Source organism: Cheilinus undulatus, linkage group 6 (genome assembly GCF_018320785.1).
Source record: "Cheilinus undulatus linkage group 6, ASM1832078v1, whole genome shotgun sequence".
NCBI classification, from domain to species: Eukaryota; Metazoa; Chordata; class Actinopteri; order Labriformes; family Labridae; genus Cheilinus; species Cheilinus undulatus.
In genome coordinates, this window is record NC_054870.1 from 12,206,532 (window position 1) to 12,221,875 (window position 15,344).

The 15,344-nt window shown below is 37.2% G+C and overlaps 1 protein-coding gene across 3 annotated transcripts in view; it reads right to left on the reverse strand.

Annotated features, from left to right (window-relative positions):
- The window catches only part of ide (insulin-degrading enzyme), a 61,921-nt gene that overhangs the window by 30,063 nt on the left and 16,514 nt on the right, over window positions 1-15,344 (reverse strand). For 2 of the 3 annotated variants that reach the window (XM_041789053.1, XM_041789051.1), the window contains 6 exons: window positions 14,362-14,442; window positions 13,157-13,260; window positions 8,914-9,016; window positions 8,685-8,807; window positions 8,210-8,292; window positions 4,092-4,236 (listed from right to left, as the gene is read on the reverse strand). In XM_041789053.1, coding sequence (XP_041644987.1) covers window positions 4,092-4,236; window positions 8,210-8,292; window positions 8,685-8,807; window positions 8,914-9,016; window positions 13,157-13,260; window positions 14,362-14,442 — 639 coding nt within the window. Of the gene's footprint in view, window positions 1-3,307; window positions 3,453-4,091; window positions 4,237-8,209; window positions 8,293-8,684; window positions 8,808-8,913; window positions 9,017-13,156; window positions 13,261-14,361; window positions 14,443-15,344 lie in introns of all 3 variants that reach the window. The other variant, XM_041789052.1, reaches the window with a different exon arrangement.

Genomic DNA, 15,344 nt, shown 5'->3' on the forward strand with positions numbered 1-15,344 from the left:
TACACTCATATACATAGGTGTTGGAAATCACAGGGTAACTCCACAAACCAAAAATATGCCTAAAGTTTCATGCTTCTACAAGAAAAGAACAGTTTTTTAAAATTACCTGGGGGTTATTACTCTCCAGATTGAGATGAGTCACCTTCACCTCATCGTAAATCTTAATATATATAATTGCACATCTACTGTACGTTAACCCTGCATGCACAGGAACTTAACTAAAAAGTATGGAGAGAATTCTGTATAATAAAATCATTCATATGAACTGTCAAGGTAAATGAACTGTTTAAGGAAAAAGTCTTTAATGATCCCATGCAGTAAAAAGATATTTCTGTCATCTCTCTTGGACTCCTAAGTGGCTGATGATGATGGCAGAGATGCAAATCAGTATTTCCAGAGTGGAAAAGAACACTCAAGGTTATTTAAAGCCTCCATTTCGCAAAGTCATCCACACTCTACGCCCTTCATGATTCAGCAAAACCTCCAGCTAACATGGCTATGCCCTTATGCTTGTCCCAGTCCTCACTTCCTGTGGCTGCATCTCTACTCTGGAAGCTTTTGTGATTATTAAAGCTATTTGGAGAGTTTTCAGACTCATGTCCATTACATACAGTCATACAGAGACAGCTACACTGTGGGATTAAATCATTTCTGTAAGCATTTAAACATGTGAGGGCAGCTTGTCAGTACAGGTTAATGGATAATATCAAGAAGGATGCAGAAATTTAGTGTGGAAGAAAGAAAGCTTGAAAGAACAGAGGAAAAAACCACCACCATCACTGCAAACCAGTTTCACACACAAGCAGGTTGATACTCTATATGCAGGCATACACACTGATGTAAACGCTGACTGACTGGGCAGGACTTCACTTGCATAAGTGACCCTTTTGCTCTCTGTCTAGTCTGCTGATCCACCAATCAGAAAGCCCCCTCTTATACCAACCATTACTGGGCTACTTCTAGTTAGACAAACCTAACCTGGGCCAGGTCCTTTAGTGCTTCACAATGAAAATTTGACCTTACTTCATTACTTAAATATTGTTTAGTGGTGTGCTTGGGGTGTCTGCAAGAGTGACCCAAGATGTACATGTCATAATCTAGGAGTGTTTTTCATCCCGTTTCCTAAACTGAAGGTTAATCATAAAAAATGCCTTTTTTTTTTAAATTTGATTTTGTTGGTGACAATATTGGCAATTCACCCCATCAACAATCACAAAGAATACTTTTTATGTTCAAAGGTAAGTGAAACATTTTAAATATCAACATTATATGACGGCATGGTAATGATAAGTAGATGCAACGGTACTTAATAAACTTACAAAGATAACATAGCTAGTAACGTAATAGCATAATGTCATATTGACATCTTTAAATGTAATGTTAGCCAACTAGTGTTAATTTAACCTTAACATTACTGCTGGTCTAGCAAGGCAGATCATAATTTATAGCTCATCTTGTTGACCTCTTTAATGCAAAACAAGCACTCCATTAGTATGCCGTGGCAGGACAGCAAACAAGAGCTAATATCACTAACATCAAGCAACTGTGGTAATATTTTCTATAATTTTAAAAAGTTTTTAGAAATTTTGAGTTACCATAATACACCCCATTGTATTTTGGTCTTAATTCTTTAACTGAGGCCAAGTTTGAAAAAGAATCAAACAATTAAACAAACTTAAGTCAAGTTGTAGGATATTTTCTCTTGTTTTAAATGGGAATGAGCCCAGTGATTAGAGTTTGTCTAACCTACTAATAGTAACCTAGTAATCATAACTCCTCCTACACTCCTTAGGGACATACCACACCATTTCCTTAAAAGTTGTAACCTTGTCTAAAAGTAAACAAAACTGATTGTGATCATTGGCAAAAACAGGGAAACCCCATATTTGACTGAAAATTGCAGACAGACATAAATGCTGAAACTGAGAAATGTAATTGTTTTGTGAGATGACATGCCCATGTCAACCTTGATGCCATCAACATGTTTCAAAAGAGCTCTGGCAGGCTCATGTCTACTGCTCTGAAACATCACCACTTCTTTAACAACATTTGATAAGCACCTTAGCAACCAGTTTCCGTAGCTCTGAAAATATGTTGAACAATAATGCTGGCTCTAAGTCCTTGTTGGATCTCCTGTTGTATTTTCCATTTCATTAGGCTCCAAGTATTTTAAATGGGTGATGAGTCAGGACTGTAGGAAGGTTAGTTTGTTATGCAGACACTTTTACTAAGGACCCGCGCTGTAGAAATATGGTTGGGTTTTTCTTGCTGAAATATTCAAGGTCATCCCTTAAAAAGATATCATCTACTTCACTGAGAACATTCCTCCAAAACATGCATATAGGGTTTGAAATAATCAATAATTTTGGCAGCTTTTAAAGATTTACTCTTCATCTTTCAGATGAATTCATTGATGATTTTGAGAAGCCAGGTTTTGCTACCTGGAAAAGTCTGAAGAAAGTGGGTTACTGTGCCATGTCTACGCAGTATCTTGAGTTCTTATAGCTACAGACTACCTGCTTCGGTACAATCTTGATTATTGTCACTGCCGAACTTTTTTCATAAACAAAATTACCGAGTATGTACAGAAAATTGTATATTAGATTTAATACTTTTAAGACATTTTTTACAACTCTCTCAATGCATTTTAAGACCCTGCGTCTTCAATATCTAACCAGTTACATTAAAGACATGGTTTTGTATATGTTTGTTCAGATAGTAAAACAAAAAAGTGACAAAAACAAAATGCCTATCGAAAAAATAGTTTATAATTTCAATAATTTATCTCCATAAGCTTGAGTCCAAGACAAAGTTTATTACTTTTTTAGATTCTGCAGAAGAATCTGAATTAGGCAGAAATGAGCTTTCAAGGTGGTACAGGCTGCCTTTGCCATGTGCATTAAAACACTTCCATACCATCACAGATGCTGACTTTTAAACCAAGAACTAATAACAAGCTGGGTGCCTTTTAGGCCCAGGTGAAAATTCCTCTGTTTCAATATCCGATGTCTTTCTGCTAACATCAGTTAAATATGGGTTTTCTATATTCTGCAAATCATCACATTCTATTTTTCAATTTATACACATTGCATCAACTTCTTTAAGCATTGGGGTTGTATTACCAAGCTGGTGTTTGCAGGAAATCAATGTGCAAGCAGGCATTCCTTCAAACCTGTTATACTGTAGAAATGCATCACTTCAAATGATCAATATGTGCGTAGGAAAATCAAAGTTATGTCCACACAGCCTCAAAGTGGACACTTAATCATCACCCCATTTCCCTTCACACTCCACACATCTTACTTACGAGGATGGCATTCATCCCCGACGCTACGCCATACACCAGCCCGGCCAGGCGGGCTGCATATGTATACTCTTTTAAATCATCCTTCAGTAACCTGAGCAACAAGTAGGTCATGTTGCAGTGCAGGGGGTCTGCGTATAGGTAGCGACTGATGGAAGGGGGAAAAAAAAGGGACAAAAAAAATACATGTTTGTTGGAAAATGTTAGGTTGTCAAAAAGTAAACACAAGACAAAACAAGTATGAGAAGAACGATAAGAAGAGTATGTATATGCAGCCTTGTGACCAGCCTTCTGTCCCGTAAACAATATCACAACAACTTAATCACTCTTGAAACCACAAACTCTTAAGTTGTTGGTGTGACTCTGCCTCACCTCTGACTACGACAGGGGTGCAAGACGGATATGAGAATGAATCAGTCTACCATACAACATGACAAAATGAATACCTTTTACGTAGTGATATGGGTTTTACAGGGAAGTGGGTGAGCAGGAAAAAAGGGGTTGATGAAAAATGAAGAGGAAGATGCAGACAGAACAGGGGCGACAACAGCCAGGTCTGGATCAGAAGGGTTGTCTAAAATCTGGTGGGTATTTTGATTAAGATTAAGTTATGTCTCATAACTGCTTCACTGTGGAAAACCCTTTCAATATTATGATACAGATGTAAGTCCAGACCTGGCTGAGTTTCAGCCACCCTGTCTGAGGATGATAAAGGTTGGACGTTAAAGTCTGCCTGGGATGCAGCGTGAGGGCAGCAGGGCAAGGGGAAGGGATTTTGAATACTTACATACATCCCATAGACGGTATTTTGGAGGTCATAGTTCAAGCCAGCTAGCTCGGCTGCATATGCATACTCGTTGAGGGAGTCCTTGAGGAGCTCCAGGTATAAATATGCCATGTTACAATGCAATGGGTCCACATACGCAAACGGGCTGTAGAGAAAATGGCAGTGATCAAACAGTGCAGAGACGTCTGTCTCCAGATTTTCTCACAGTAGCATACAAGGTAATACACGAACATGATTCTCTTATACAAGTTAGTTTTTAATTTCATAATTCAAATCCAACCTTTTTCATATAAAGTTCATCAGTTTACACATCCTCTGTAAATATTTCACCATATTTACCTTGCGTAAACATAACATTACAGTGTTTGTCTGCCATTTTAAACTCTACACTGCATGATCATGCTAATGTCTTCTTTCTACAAGTGCTGCTGTTATTGTTGTTTATGTTAAAACTTGACTAAGATACCTACATTTGAGGTTTATATCTATCAGGGAGCTAGATGGTAGTGATCAATGAATTATAAAGAAGGGGTAGGATTAAATAAGTATGCAAATCCGCCAACTCCTTAGATATGTATAACCATTTGGCTCTCTTTAAATGTAAAAAAATAAACCATTGAAACATATACACCTGTATCCATGGGCCTGTTCATGGTTTTAAAGTTTAACAGTTGTAGTACTTTTTATAAATTTAGTGTTGAAGTATCAATTTTGTTTCATTTGTCTTAGTTTTATGTGTATTCTGTCTATTTGTTTATCATTGCATTAAGAGAAATTCAAGGCGAGAGTCATATTCCTATTATGTACCCACATGCTTGGCTAATCAAACTGATACCGAGCCAATGTGTCACTCCAGTCATCTGGGTTGTAGCAGAGAAGGAGGTTTGTATTTGACTTGTTGTAATCATTAAATTTAATAATCACAGCCTAAAGACTAATGTTGTTTAATGGCGACCAAAGTTCATTGGAAGGGTTGTGTCTTTATCAGCTAATCCGGTTTACTTTAGGTCATTTAGTAGTGTCTTCTGTAGGCCAAACCCTTGAGAAATGAAAGTAAAATTATGCATTTAAAAGCAGCAGAAACAAGATTTTTCTGCCTCACTTTTAAATTTGGATTGTTACGTTACCACATTTCTAACTTTGATACAATTCTAGCTAAAATCAACAATATCATATCAGAGATGTAACGGTATTGTCAATTTTGTGGTGTCACAGTGACCGGAGCATCTCAGTGGACATGGGATGGTTTTAAACAATTGGTCTTCAGGGCAAGAAGTGTAGTTTTTTTAAGATGAGCAGAGTGAAGGGAAGTGGAAACTACAGGTACCATTGGTCCCTACGTACCCATCATCCTTGGCGCAAAAATGATGGATGCTACAAGTGGTGAGGGAGAACCAAGTGAAAATGTTTCTGAGATGGTGGATGCTCCAGTGACTTTTAAATCTAACATGTGGAAGCATTTTGGTTTCCCGGTGTCAAAAAATGAGAAAGGAGAAAAAGGGGACAAGCTAAAACCACTACGCAGACACTGCCAGACAGTGGTGACACACTTGATGGGGAATACGAGTAACATAAGGGGCCACTTGACAAATCATCAACCCGAAAATATTCACGAAGACACAAGGAGCAGAATCCAGCCTGGCCAAAAGACTCTTAACTCATTGAGTGCCATTGACGTATATATACGTCAAAGTGTTGTTTTGGTGGCTGGCACAAGGGGGCGCTCTCATGCTCCCTATGAGTAATTTTGGGGCTTCTGGGATATGTAGTCGGAACACTACAGTCGGAAGAGACAGTAGATCAAAGCCACAGAGATCAGAGGTGGAGACCCTGGGGTCAAAGAGCAGAGCGATCATTATGGAGGTAATCTAAGCTAAAAGTTCTAAAATAGACGCTGGAAGAAACTTTTACCTTTTGCCTGAGAAATCGCTTACTCACTGAAACTGACACTGAACTTAACGACAGCGAATCCAGGGATCGGCGCGTTCATTCATCTGTCTCGGCCAGCCAAGAGGCTAAAGAGTGGCGTGAGGTCTCCCCCGTGCGTCGGAGAAAAAAGGCAGCCTCTCGCCAGCTGGATGCATACAGCGACGACACTTCAGAGGCGGACTTTTCCAACCCAGACTCTGAGGAATGGCTGCCGAGTGAGTGGAGTGGATCTTGTTCTCCCTCCCAGAGCGATGGGGATAGGTTAACATTAGAAAGCCACTGATTATTCAGCCAAATTTATCGAATGAAACCATAACTCATGCTCCTGTGATTTCAGAAAACAGACTTGAGAGAAGAGCAAGCCCCATGCAGTTCTACAACACTGTCTGTTGGCAGAAAAAGAGGTAAGAACAAAAAAATTCTATAAAATTCTATATTATAGATTATATAATTATATTATATATATAAAACATACGTATTATATAGCTATTAAATTACTTTTACAGTTTACAGGTAGTGCCAGGGGACACGCAAGCAGGAGAGGACGTGGGCGTATAGGGGATCACGTAGAGGTCATCCAGTTCCAGAGTGTGAATGGCATGACAGTGACTGGAAGCATTGTTATTTATTTTACAATAAAATTACATTTGTAATACAGTTTTCAATGTCTTTTATGTCATTGAAGGCAAAATCATAACATTCAAATCACTGTTCTGCTTGACAGACTCTCTTTCACAAAAATGCATTTTTCTCAGCTTTCTAGAAAGAAAGTGGTCTTATTGGTGAAACTAGCCTCTATTCAACTTCAGATAAATCAAGAACGGAACAAGGTGCAAACAAACGTTTTTTTCCATAATGAAATAGAGAGTTTCTTCTTTCATTTGAGCTATTCTGTGTTTTCAGAGTCATAGTACAAAATATTCTGTGGGTCTTGAAAGATGACTCAAAATGGCCAAAAAAGGGCTGGCACTCAATGAGTTAATGAAGTGTTCACAATCCCACTTTCCCACAACAGCACAAGTGCTCAATAAATCACAAGTTGTATCAGTAAATACATCACGAAAGACCTACAGCTGTGTTCAGTGGTGGACAACAAAAGGTTTTAGAAGGTTGGAGGCAAAATATAATTTTAGATTTTTAAGCCTAATGCACATCTACAGCACTTTTTTGAATCTACTCTAATATTCAAAGTGCAGCTGATTTAATAAATACTAACATCACCTTTTTCAAGTCTTCATTTGTTATTTTGGGGTTTTTGATACCGCAGTAAATACTGTACCATGAACTTGTTACCAAGTTATTATCGTACTGTGAGATTTTGATACAGTTACAACCCTAATCTATCTAATCATAAGGTTTCCATACCACAGCGACAAAAACAGGAGTCTTAAACACCTGGTCTTTGTCAACTCCTTGTTTTGTCCTTGTGACTCAACAATTGCAGACAAACTCCTGCACATTGTCTAAATTGCACCAAAATGCCAACATATCTGTGCTGGAGCTTTAGTTTAAAAGAGAGACCAAAGATCTGAAGATGTCATTGTAGTTTTCCATGCCATCATTAATTAAAAAAAAGGTATATTGTATTATGTGGTATTAAAAAGTACTGAAGTAGCAACATTTTTACAGACACCTTGAAAAATATTAAATAATTATCTTGCCATTTTTCTCTAAGCATGGTATATCATCCAGAGCAGTACCTTAGCATAATATGTAATTAAGAAATGGCTAGCAATAGTAAAAAAATTGTTGTAAAGCTATTTTTTGGCATTTTTTGTATTTCCATCTTACATGCTCAAAAATGACCCATCCTGTCTAATTATGGTAATCATCACCTAACAGGTCACAATTCAACAAATTCATAATTTGTTTGACTCTTAATTTTGAAGCTACATTCCTAATATGAAACCCCCAAATAATTTGTAAATCCTTATGATTCATTTTGTAGAGTCAGAGGAAAGCCTTATCCAGTCTTGTAAAGAAAAAAGTTCAATGTGTTTTGTTTACATCAAGCAGCAAATTAGTGTCCTTGCCTCTAACAACTCATAAAACATTATAAACAATACGAGTAAAAGTTTTCTGGTATTATTTTAAAATAAGAAAAAGCCATAATTAATGAGAGTTCTTCATCTATTTGAGAAGTTACACTGGGAAAAAACATATCCAAAGTTTCATCACTAGTGACTCACCTGAAGAACTCAAAGTTCAGACATGCCTTGGGCAGGAAAAACTTGTCATCCTGTTTGAACCACACCTTGCTCATGGCAGTGTCCTAGAAAAACAAACACAAACACATAGGGATTTCATTTTCATAAAGTCCACTCAGTTTATAAAAAGACATTCTGCTTTTAGTCCCTGGAAATCCTAGCCAAGGCCAAGACTGTTGTTACTTTTAATTTGCTTTTCTATGAATAAAAACAAATAGGCAAAGCGGTATTTATTCAGCCTTCAGATAGGGAATTTTCACAATGTTCAAATGTAAGTAACTCTAATCCTGACATGATGGCAACAGAACTTAAAACACATTTAACATCACCCTATTACCATATGAAAGCATTGCAGGGATGTTTTAACTGTGTTCAGTTAAGCACAGATTGTCCAGTGCAATTAGGTACAGAGAGCAACAGTACACTGATTACAGACCCCTGCAGCACAAAAACTTGCCTTGATTAAAGTGGGAACTGATGGAGAGTCTTTCTCAAGTGGGTAGATCTCAAAGTTGGTCGGGATGAACTCGTTTCTCATGGGTAATTTGAACTTGCCGTTGAGGTCTGCACTCGCCCATTTCTGAAACAGAGACAGTGGAAAGAAGTAATTGTACATTCAGCAGAGTAGAAAAAACTCCTAACAGAGTATTTGATTCCATAAGAGCTCTATAAAAGCAGTGACTCACCTCAATGGTCTCTTCAGAGATGGCCTCCTGTTTGTACTGAGTGCCGTACCACTCCTCTGTCTTGTCTGTCTGCCCTTCAAATGATTTTGACACCACCGCAACTCTGGAAAAAGAGCAGAACTGGGTAAAGTAACATGTCAGAGCAGATAAAAGTTTCTTATCTTGTAACCATAAGATGAGCTTTTCATTTTCTCTACATCTGGATTAGGGTTATCCTGATGATATGACATTGCTACAAAAAAACGACATCGGAGTCTGTTTGGAACCACAGAAAAAAAAAGATGATTTGTACACATCCGGTGTAATGTAATATCTTATTTTTAAAATCAACATTTTTAAGCACACTCTTTTGGCAGCATTTGACAACATTTTGTACCAAAAAGTTCCCAGTGAATTTGTGCAGTATAGCCTCTCTTCACATCTGGGAGAGGGAAAATTAAATGTTGCATATTAAGGGACACCAGAGAGAGTTATTAAAGGTCCTTATTCACAAACCTGGGAATTCAAATGAATCACTGTTTCTCTCTCTTTCTGTTATGGCAGCCTTTGGTGAAAATTTAATTGAATATTGTATTTTTTTTTAAGCTTTTGTACTTTTGGATTCAATAAATTATAAATTCAATTATCATGTCGCAGTATTGAAATGTAACAGAATTGAAAATATTGACAATCAACCTTGCTTGTGAAAGTAGAGATCCACTGATGTGCAACATGCAGCACATTGGATTTGGAGTGCATTTTATTCGTACCCCCATGTGCGTTCAAACACAGTGGCAAAAGATAATTGTGACGAGGATGCCACCTGAGGTGTTTTAACAGCTCATAATTGCAACAGCACCATAATGAGCCCCGCCATCTTAATGCATTGTGACAAACTTATACCACCTGTGGTATTATGGCTTAATCCAAATTCCCCCATTTGACTTAGCCCTATCACTATGTTATGTGCATTCCCATCTAGGGATAGGGTGTACTGACTCTTGTTGCAATAGAGGGGTAGATTGAGGTGCTAGGGCTACAAGGCCCTTCAAACAGAGACTTCCAGATGCACACCGCAAACTAACTGTTAAGGAAAATCTCAGAGACCATTGTAAATAATCAGCAAGATTTTAAAATTACAACAAACTAATTTTATAATTTAACAATTTTCCAATATATTATGTCCCTTTTGATTTTGAACAAGCATTAAAAAATAGCTTGTAGCAGAAATGTCCAGTATTGATGTGGTGTCCATAAAGGCTGTTGACACCTCATAATTATGTATAAGGCACTTGAAGGGTTGTCCTTTTTTGTGGAGGATGATTTCACCCTAGCCCCTTGTAACTCTGCTTCAAGGGGCTAAGGGCGCTTGAAAACAAAGTAAGGATAGGGGTAAAAGTTACAAATGTGACTAAGCTAAGTTGTCCACTGTGTTTTAACATCACAGGACAGCACGAGTATGGTACAGTGAGAGTTTCAAGTACACACCAAGTCATACATGAACACATCTGCCTCTGTTACATCTGTTATTACTTCAGAAGTCAGGACAGAGGGTGGATCACCTCATTCCCGCTTTATGCCTTTGCAAAGCTCATAGCGAAGCAAATCATCAAGGCTGCATTAATGTCCTGGTTTTAAACAACACAAATAAGTTGGCTGCAGATATCAAAAGAAGCTATTGACATTTGCAGGCATTTAGATTTTTGCCTCTTATCTAATGGTCAAAAGCCCTTGAATTCATTTTAGGCAGTGGTAAAGTTGTCCAAAATGTCAATACTTCAGTATCTATAGATACTATATGTTTAGAAACAATATAATCTCCATTATAACAATAATCAATAGTACTGAAAGGTTCCAAACCTTTAAAAATGACAGACATTAAGTTATATTCTTAACTAAAAGCAGCCTTTGAGAGAGTGTGTGCTGTCTCAATTCATAAATATGTATTATGCAATGTAGCCACTGTGACGGAGTTTGTCTGTAACTTAAAGCAATAAAAAACAAGCAATTAATCAATCTTTGGTGCTTCAGACTTGTATAGTTATTGCTGAGTTCCTGAAAAAGTTACCAGTAAAGTTTGATTTCTAATAGCATCATATCTAAGTTTGAAATACTGGTATTGTGGCAACCCTATAACTTGACAAAAACTAAATACTGAAGCTCTGTTTAGATTCATACATTCACCTACAGTAATATTTTATGTAGTTTATGACCTTCAGTGAGGAAAGCCTTTAAAAAGACTTTCCTTATCAATTTTAAATTAGACAAGTCTGGGGATGATGTAGGCAAAATTTCAGGGTTGATTTACCCAATGAATATCAAGAAGATGGTGAAAATTTGAATTTTAGATAAGGCTGAGAACGCTTTCTTTTGAAAGCACAGATGTGAATCATTTAAGGGATGAAACTGATCAAAGAAAGACAACTGAGGAACAATAAGATTTCAGATAATTGCAGAAACATTAACATGTGTGTGACAGCACAGCTTGAGCTAGACAGCAGACAGTTTTCTGATCAGATGGATAGCTAATGAAACCCATCTGTTGTTGTTTTAAGTTTTTTTGCCTGAATAATGCTAGCGTAGTAGTAATAGCAGGAGTGGGAACATACTGTGATTAAGAAGAATTCAATGAGAATTGATAGAAGTTGTGTACAAGGAAGTACACAACAAATGGGAAAAGAATGAGGACAAAAAGAAAGAAAAACAAACACAAGCAAAAGACTGACTGATCTCCAATTATAATAAAGTTGTTGATCATTCCTACAGATAATATTATGATTCTACCAAACTCCCTGTAACTTCACTCACCGCTGCTATAAAGGGATGAATACGCACAGACACACCATCATGAATTTAGAGCAGCACCGGCAGAGTCTCAAGGTTAACAATCCACTTCAGCAGAGGAAGTGACTGGCACTCAATCTGGCAGGGTCAGCCAATGACTGCATGCAATCTCCTCCACTGTGAGCATTAAGGAATGGGCCAATTACAAGGCCGCACTCTGTCTGACATTTCCAATAGAATGAAATAGTGTTAAAGCTACATATGGAAACATTTCAGAACAAAAGTAGAGCTTCAAGGGAAATGCACCATTTGTACGAACACATTTTTAACGCATACCAAGGTTGGGACATCAAAGTATCAAGTTCTTAAAGTTTGATATGGCATCAGTAAAAATCTTTTATCAACACTTGTTTAGGTACCACAACACATTAGAAGTCATAGACATCCAATGGTGGCTAATTTCTGGTTCCAATCACCAAAAATTACAGAAATTGTCCCAAAACTGGCTCAACAGCAGAAGTATATCTTAAACATTCTGGTACTTAAAAGTTGCAGATGGACTTGTGAACAATAGATAGTGTTAGATCCTCTGCTCTTTGTCTGTTTGTTAAAAAAATGCATCAATTAATCACCAAGGACCACAAACAGTGACATCAGAAAGGAAATTGAATATTTTATAAGTCCAAATTTTATAAAATTGTTAAACATGAAGAACATTTCAGTGAGTATTAGGGTTTCAATCCACTCATTTGTAAACATATTTGTCAAGTTGAGCTAGGTTACGTCTCTGCTGGGAACTTTTAAATGCCTTTTTGATAATCTTGACTGAAAAAAAAGTTTTTTCAACTACCATCCACTGCAGGACACAAACTCAGATTTAAGTCAGTCAGATAATGCACTTATTCATGAACTACATTGCAAGACTAAAGCTGAGGACATTTCTCTTTATTAGAGTCCTCGCTGCCCAAAGGGCAAGGACCCTATTGTATTTCGCCCGTTTCTTTCTTGTTATTATTCCACAACCACTTTTAACCTTAATTTGACCCCCTAAACACACTCAAAAACTCACCAAAATTGGCACACACCTCAGATTCTGTGAAAAATTTAAAAAAATGAAAAAACTAACTCCAAACATGCCAAAATGTGCTCTCTAGCGCCACCTAGGCACACTAAAATGGCCCTCATGGCCAGTAGGAATGTCTTAGAGAGATCAAACCAATGTCTGTCATTTCAATTAACTTAAATTTTTGTTTACTTGAGTTTTTTTCTGTTAGATTTTGATAACTATAATAACCTTACATTATGCAGCAATTTCAAGCTTTTTTTAATGCTGGTTAACCCAAAACATGAATACATAATAACATTTTTTTTCTTAAATTGGGGGTCTACTGTGATGTATGCAACATGGACCACCACATATTTCAACTCTGTGATCACAGGGATAAAGAAAGTTATGTGCATGATATTTCCTCATACTGACCTGACTTGTTCTGGTCTCAGTTTATCCAGCACCATCTCGATCAGATCTGGCCTGAAGTCCTCCAAAAGATACTCTGCTGCTAGAACCTCTTCAATAGGGTAGTACTGAAACACATAGAGAAAAAGTGCTGTTAGCCCTGCAACATTTAAGGACATTTAAGGGGGGAGTTAACAAAATAACATGGAAAAAACTTCATGTTCAAATACGTCCTTCATTTTCTATAAAATAAATTGAAACTTCCCTGTTACTCCTGAAAATTTCAGGTGAAATGCTTCTGAAATCTTCTTGGGCTGGTTATTCACATATGCAACTCAAAACGGAGACTTTCCAAGTGGACATAAAGAATGACGAAAAGTGGAGGTCAAAACAACAGTCTGTTATACAAAGCTATGAAGACAAACTTGTCTTTATATCCATGGATCCTCTACCTCAGCATATTCACATTATCAAGAAAATAGGAGAGAATAAACTGCCAAACAGAAAAAAATACTGAAGTAGTTTTATTATGTGCACAAAGATCCCACAATCAACATGTATTCAATCTAAGGTTGGATGTTGATCACAGAATATGAAAGTCACCATTCCCTGCTGCTTCCCTGTAATTTTCCTGAATTTTTTTTTGCTGTTCTCTCACATCAGCTCATTTCTACAACATGTAGAAAATTTACAAGGCAGGTCAAATCCAGGGTAAATTTGCTCTTGGAAACTAAAATATTTAGGAGGTATCCTGAAGTTTTGTGTAGGTATGAAAGAACAGGATGTTTGTTAAACCGTTCAACTCATATCGACAGTTAAATGACTGAACAAAGCTTGCCAACAGTAAAGACAATCAGGAGCACAAAAATTGTCTGCTCCTATAGCAGATGACTGCATAAATGCCACATTTTGAGTGTGAAATAATGTGACTGAAACTATTTACATCATATGGCTTAAAGAATAACACAATAAATTTCCTGCAATTATTCAGCAATGACCAATGTCCTCTTGAGTCATTGGGAATTGTGCTGGAAAGGTTGCATAGGTGGTTTTATAAAAAAAAAAGTCCAGCCTATTTCCTGATAGATTGTCCCTCTGCTTAATCTCCAGACTCTAAATCCAGAGTCAACAGCAGCAGCAGACAGCCTGATGACGACAGCAGGCACAGACGCAATGAGCTGCATCAAGTCTCCCTGGAAACAACCTTTGCGGATAGAGAGGGGACTTACGTGAAGTAAACCGGCCACTTTGGAGGTGTAGCCACGGGGCCGCTCCTTGTCCTTGAACCTGAAGGCCACTTTGTTTAAATCCTGCAGAGACAGACGAAGAGGATGCATTTGTTGAAGTCACATAAACGAAAGAGTTACAAGCAGGGTCTAAATAGGGGAACTACGTGCCATATCATCTGTGTATTATTCTAACTTCTTAGGATGATCATTTACACACTATAACAGTGTCACAAAGAACATTTATTTCATGTGGTCCAGCTTTATTTGGCATGCCTTTCTTCAGCACAGCTGACAAACTTGAAAATAAAAGCTGGAAGGTTTAAATCCATCTTTGTCTGCTGCCAGTGTCTGTGATTTAAGTTTGCCAAATGTTTCAGTGTTTGATTTAAAACAATACAATTTTTTTCATGATGATGCTATCTAACAGAAAAAACACATTGCAGAAACTTCAGATCCTCATTCATATGAGTATTTTAACAAAAAGCTATTTCAAGGCAACAAGAAAACAGCTCAACAAAGTGAATTAAGTTACAGTGAAATTGTACTGATTATTATTCAAGGGAGAGAAAAAAAAAACTGGCTACAAGGAGTCTGGATTATGGAGACTGAAAAAAGCTCAGCTATAAACCCTTAACTAATCTTGTGTCAGCCAGAGATCAAAGAAACAATGATTTTAACCTGAAACTGCTTTATTTATATCTTTAAGCAGCTGAATTCACTTTGCCAGGAAAGGGGGAGATCGTCTGTGGATGATAAAGAATAATTTTGGAGTTCAACTAATGAACCCTCTGGCGTCTTTAGGCCTTGATCAATATCAGGATTTATGTTAGTCACATTTTTATGATTATTTGGTTCTTTGTTGATAACATGGATTTTAAAATGATAAAGTATCTTTTCTTTTAATGATTAACAGCATCCAAACATTCTGAACATTGTAAAACTTAAGGACATCAGATAAATTTTCAACCCAAAGTTGCCAATCA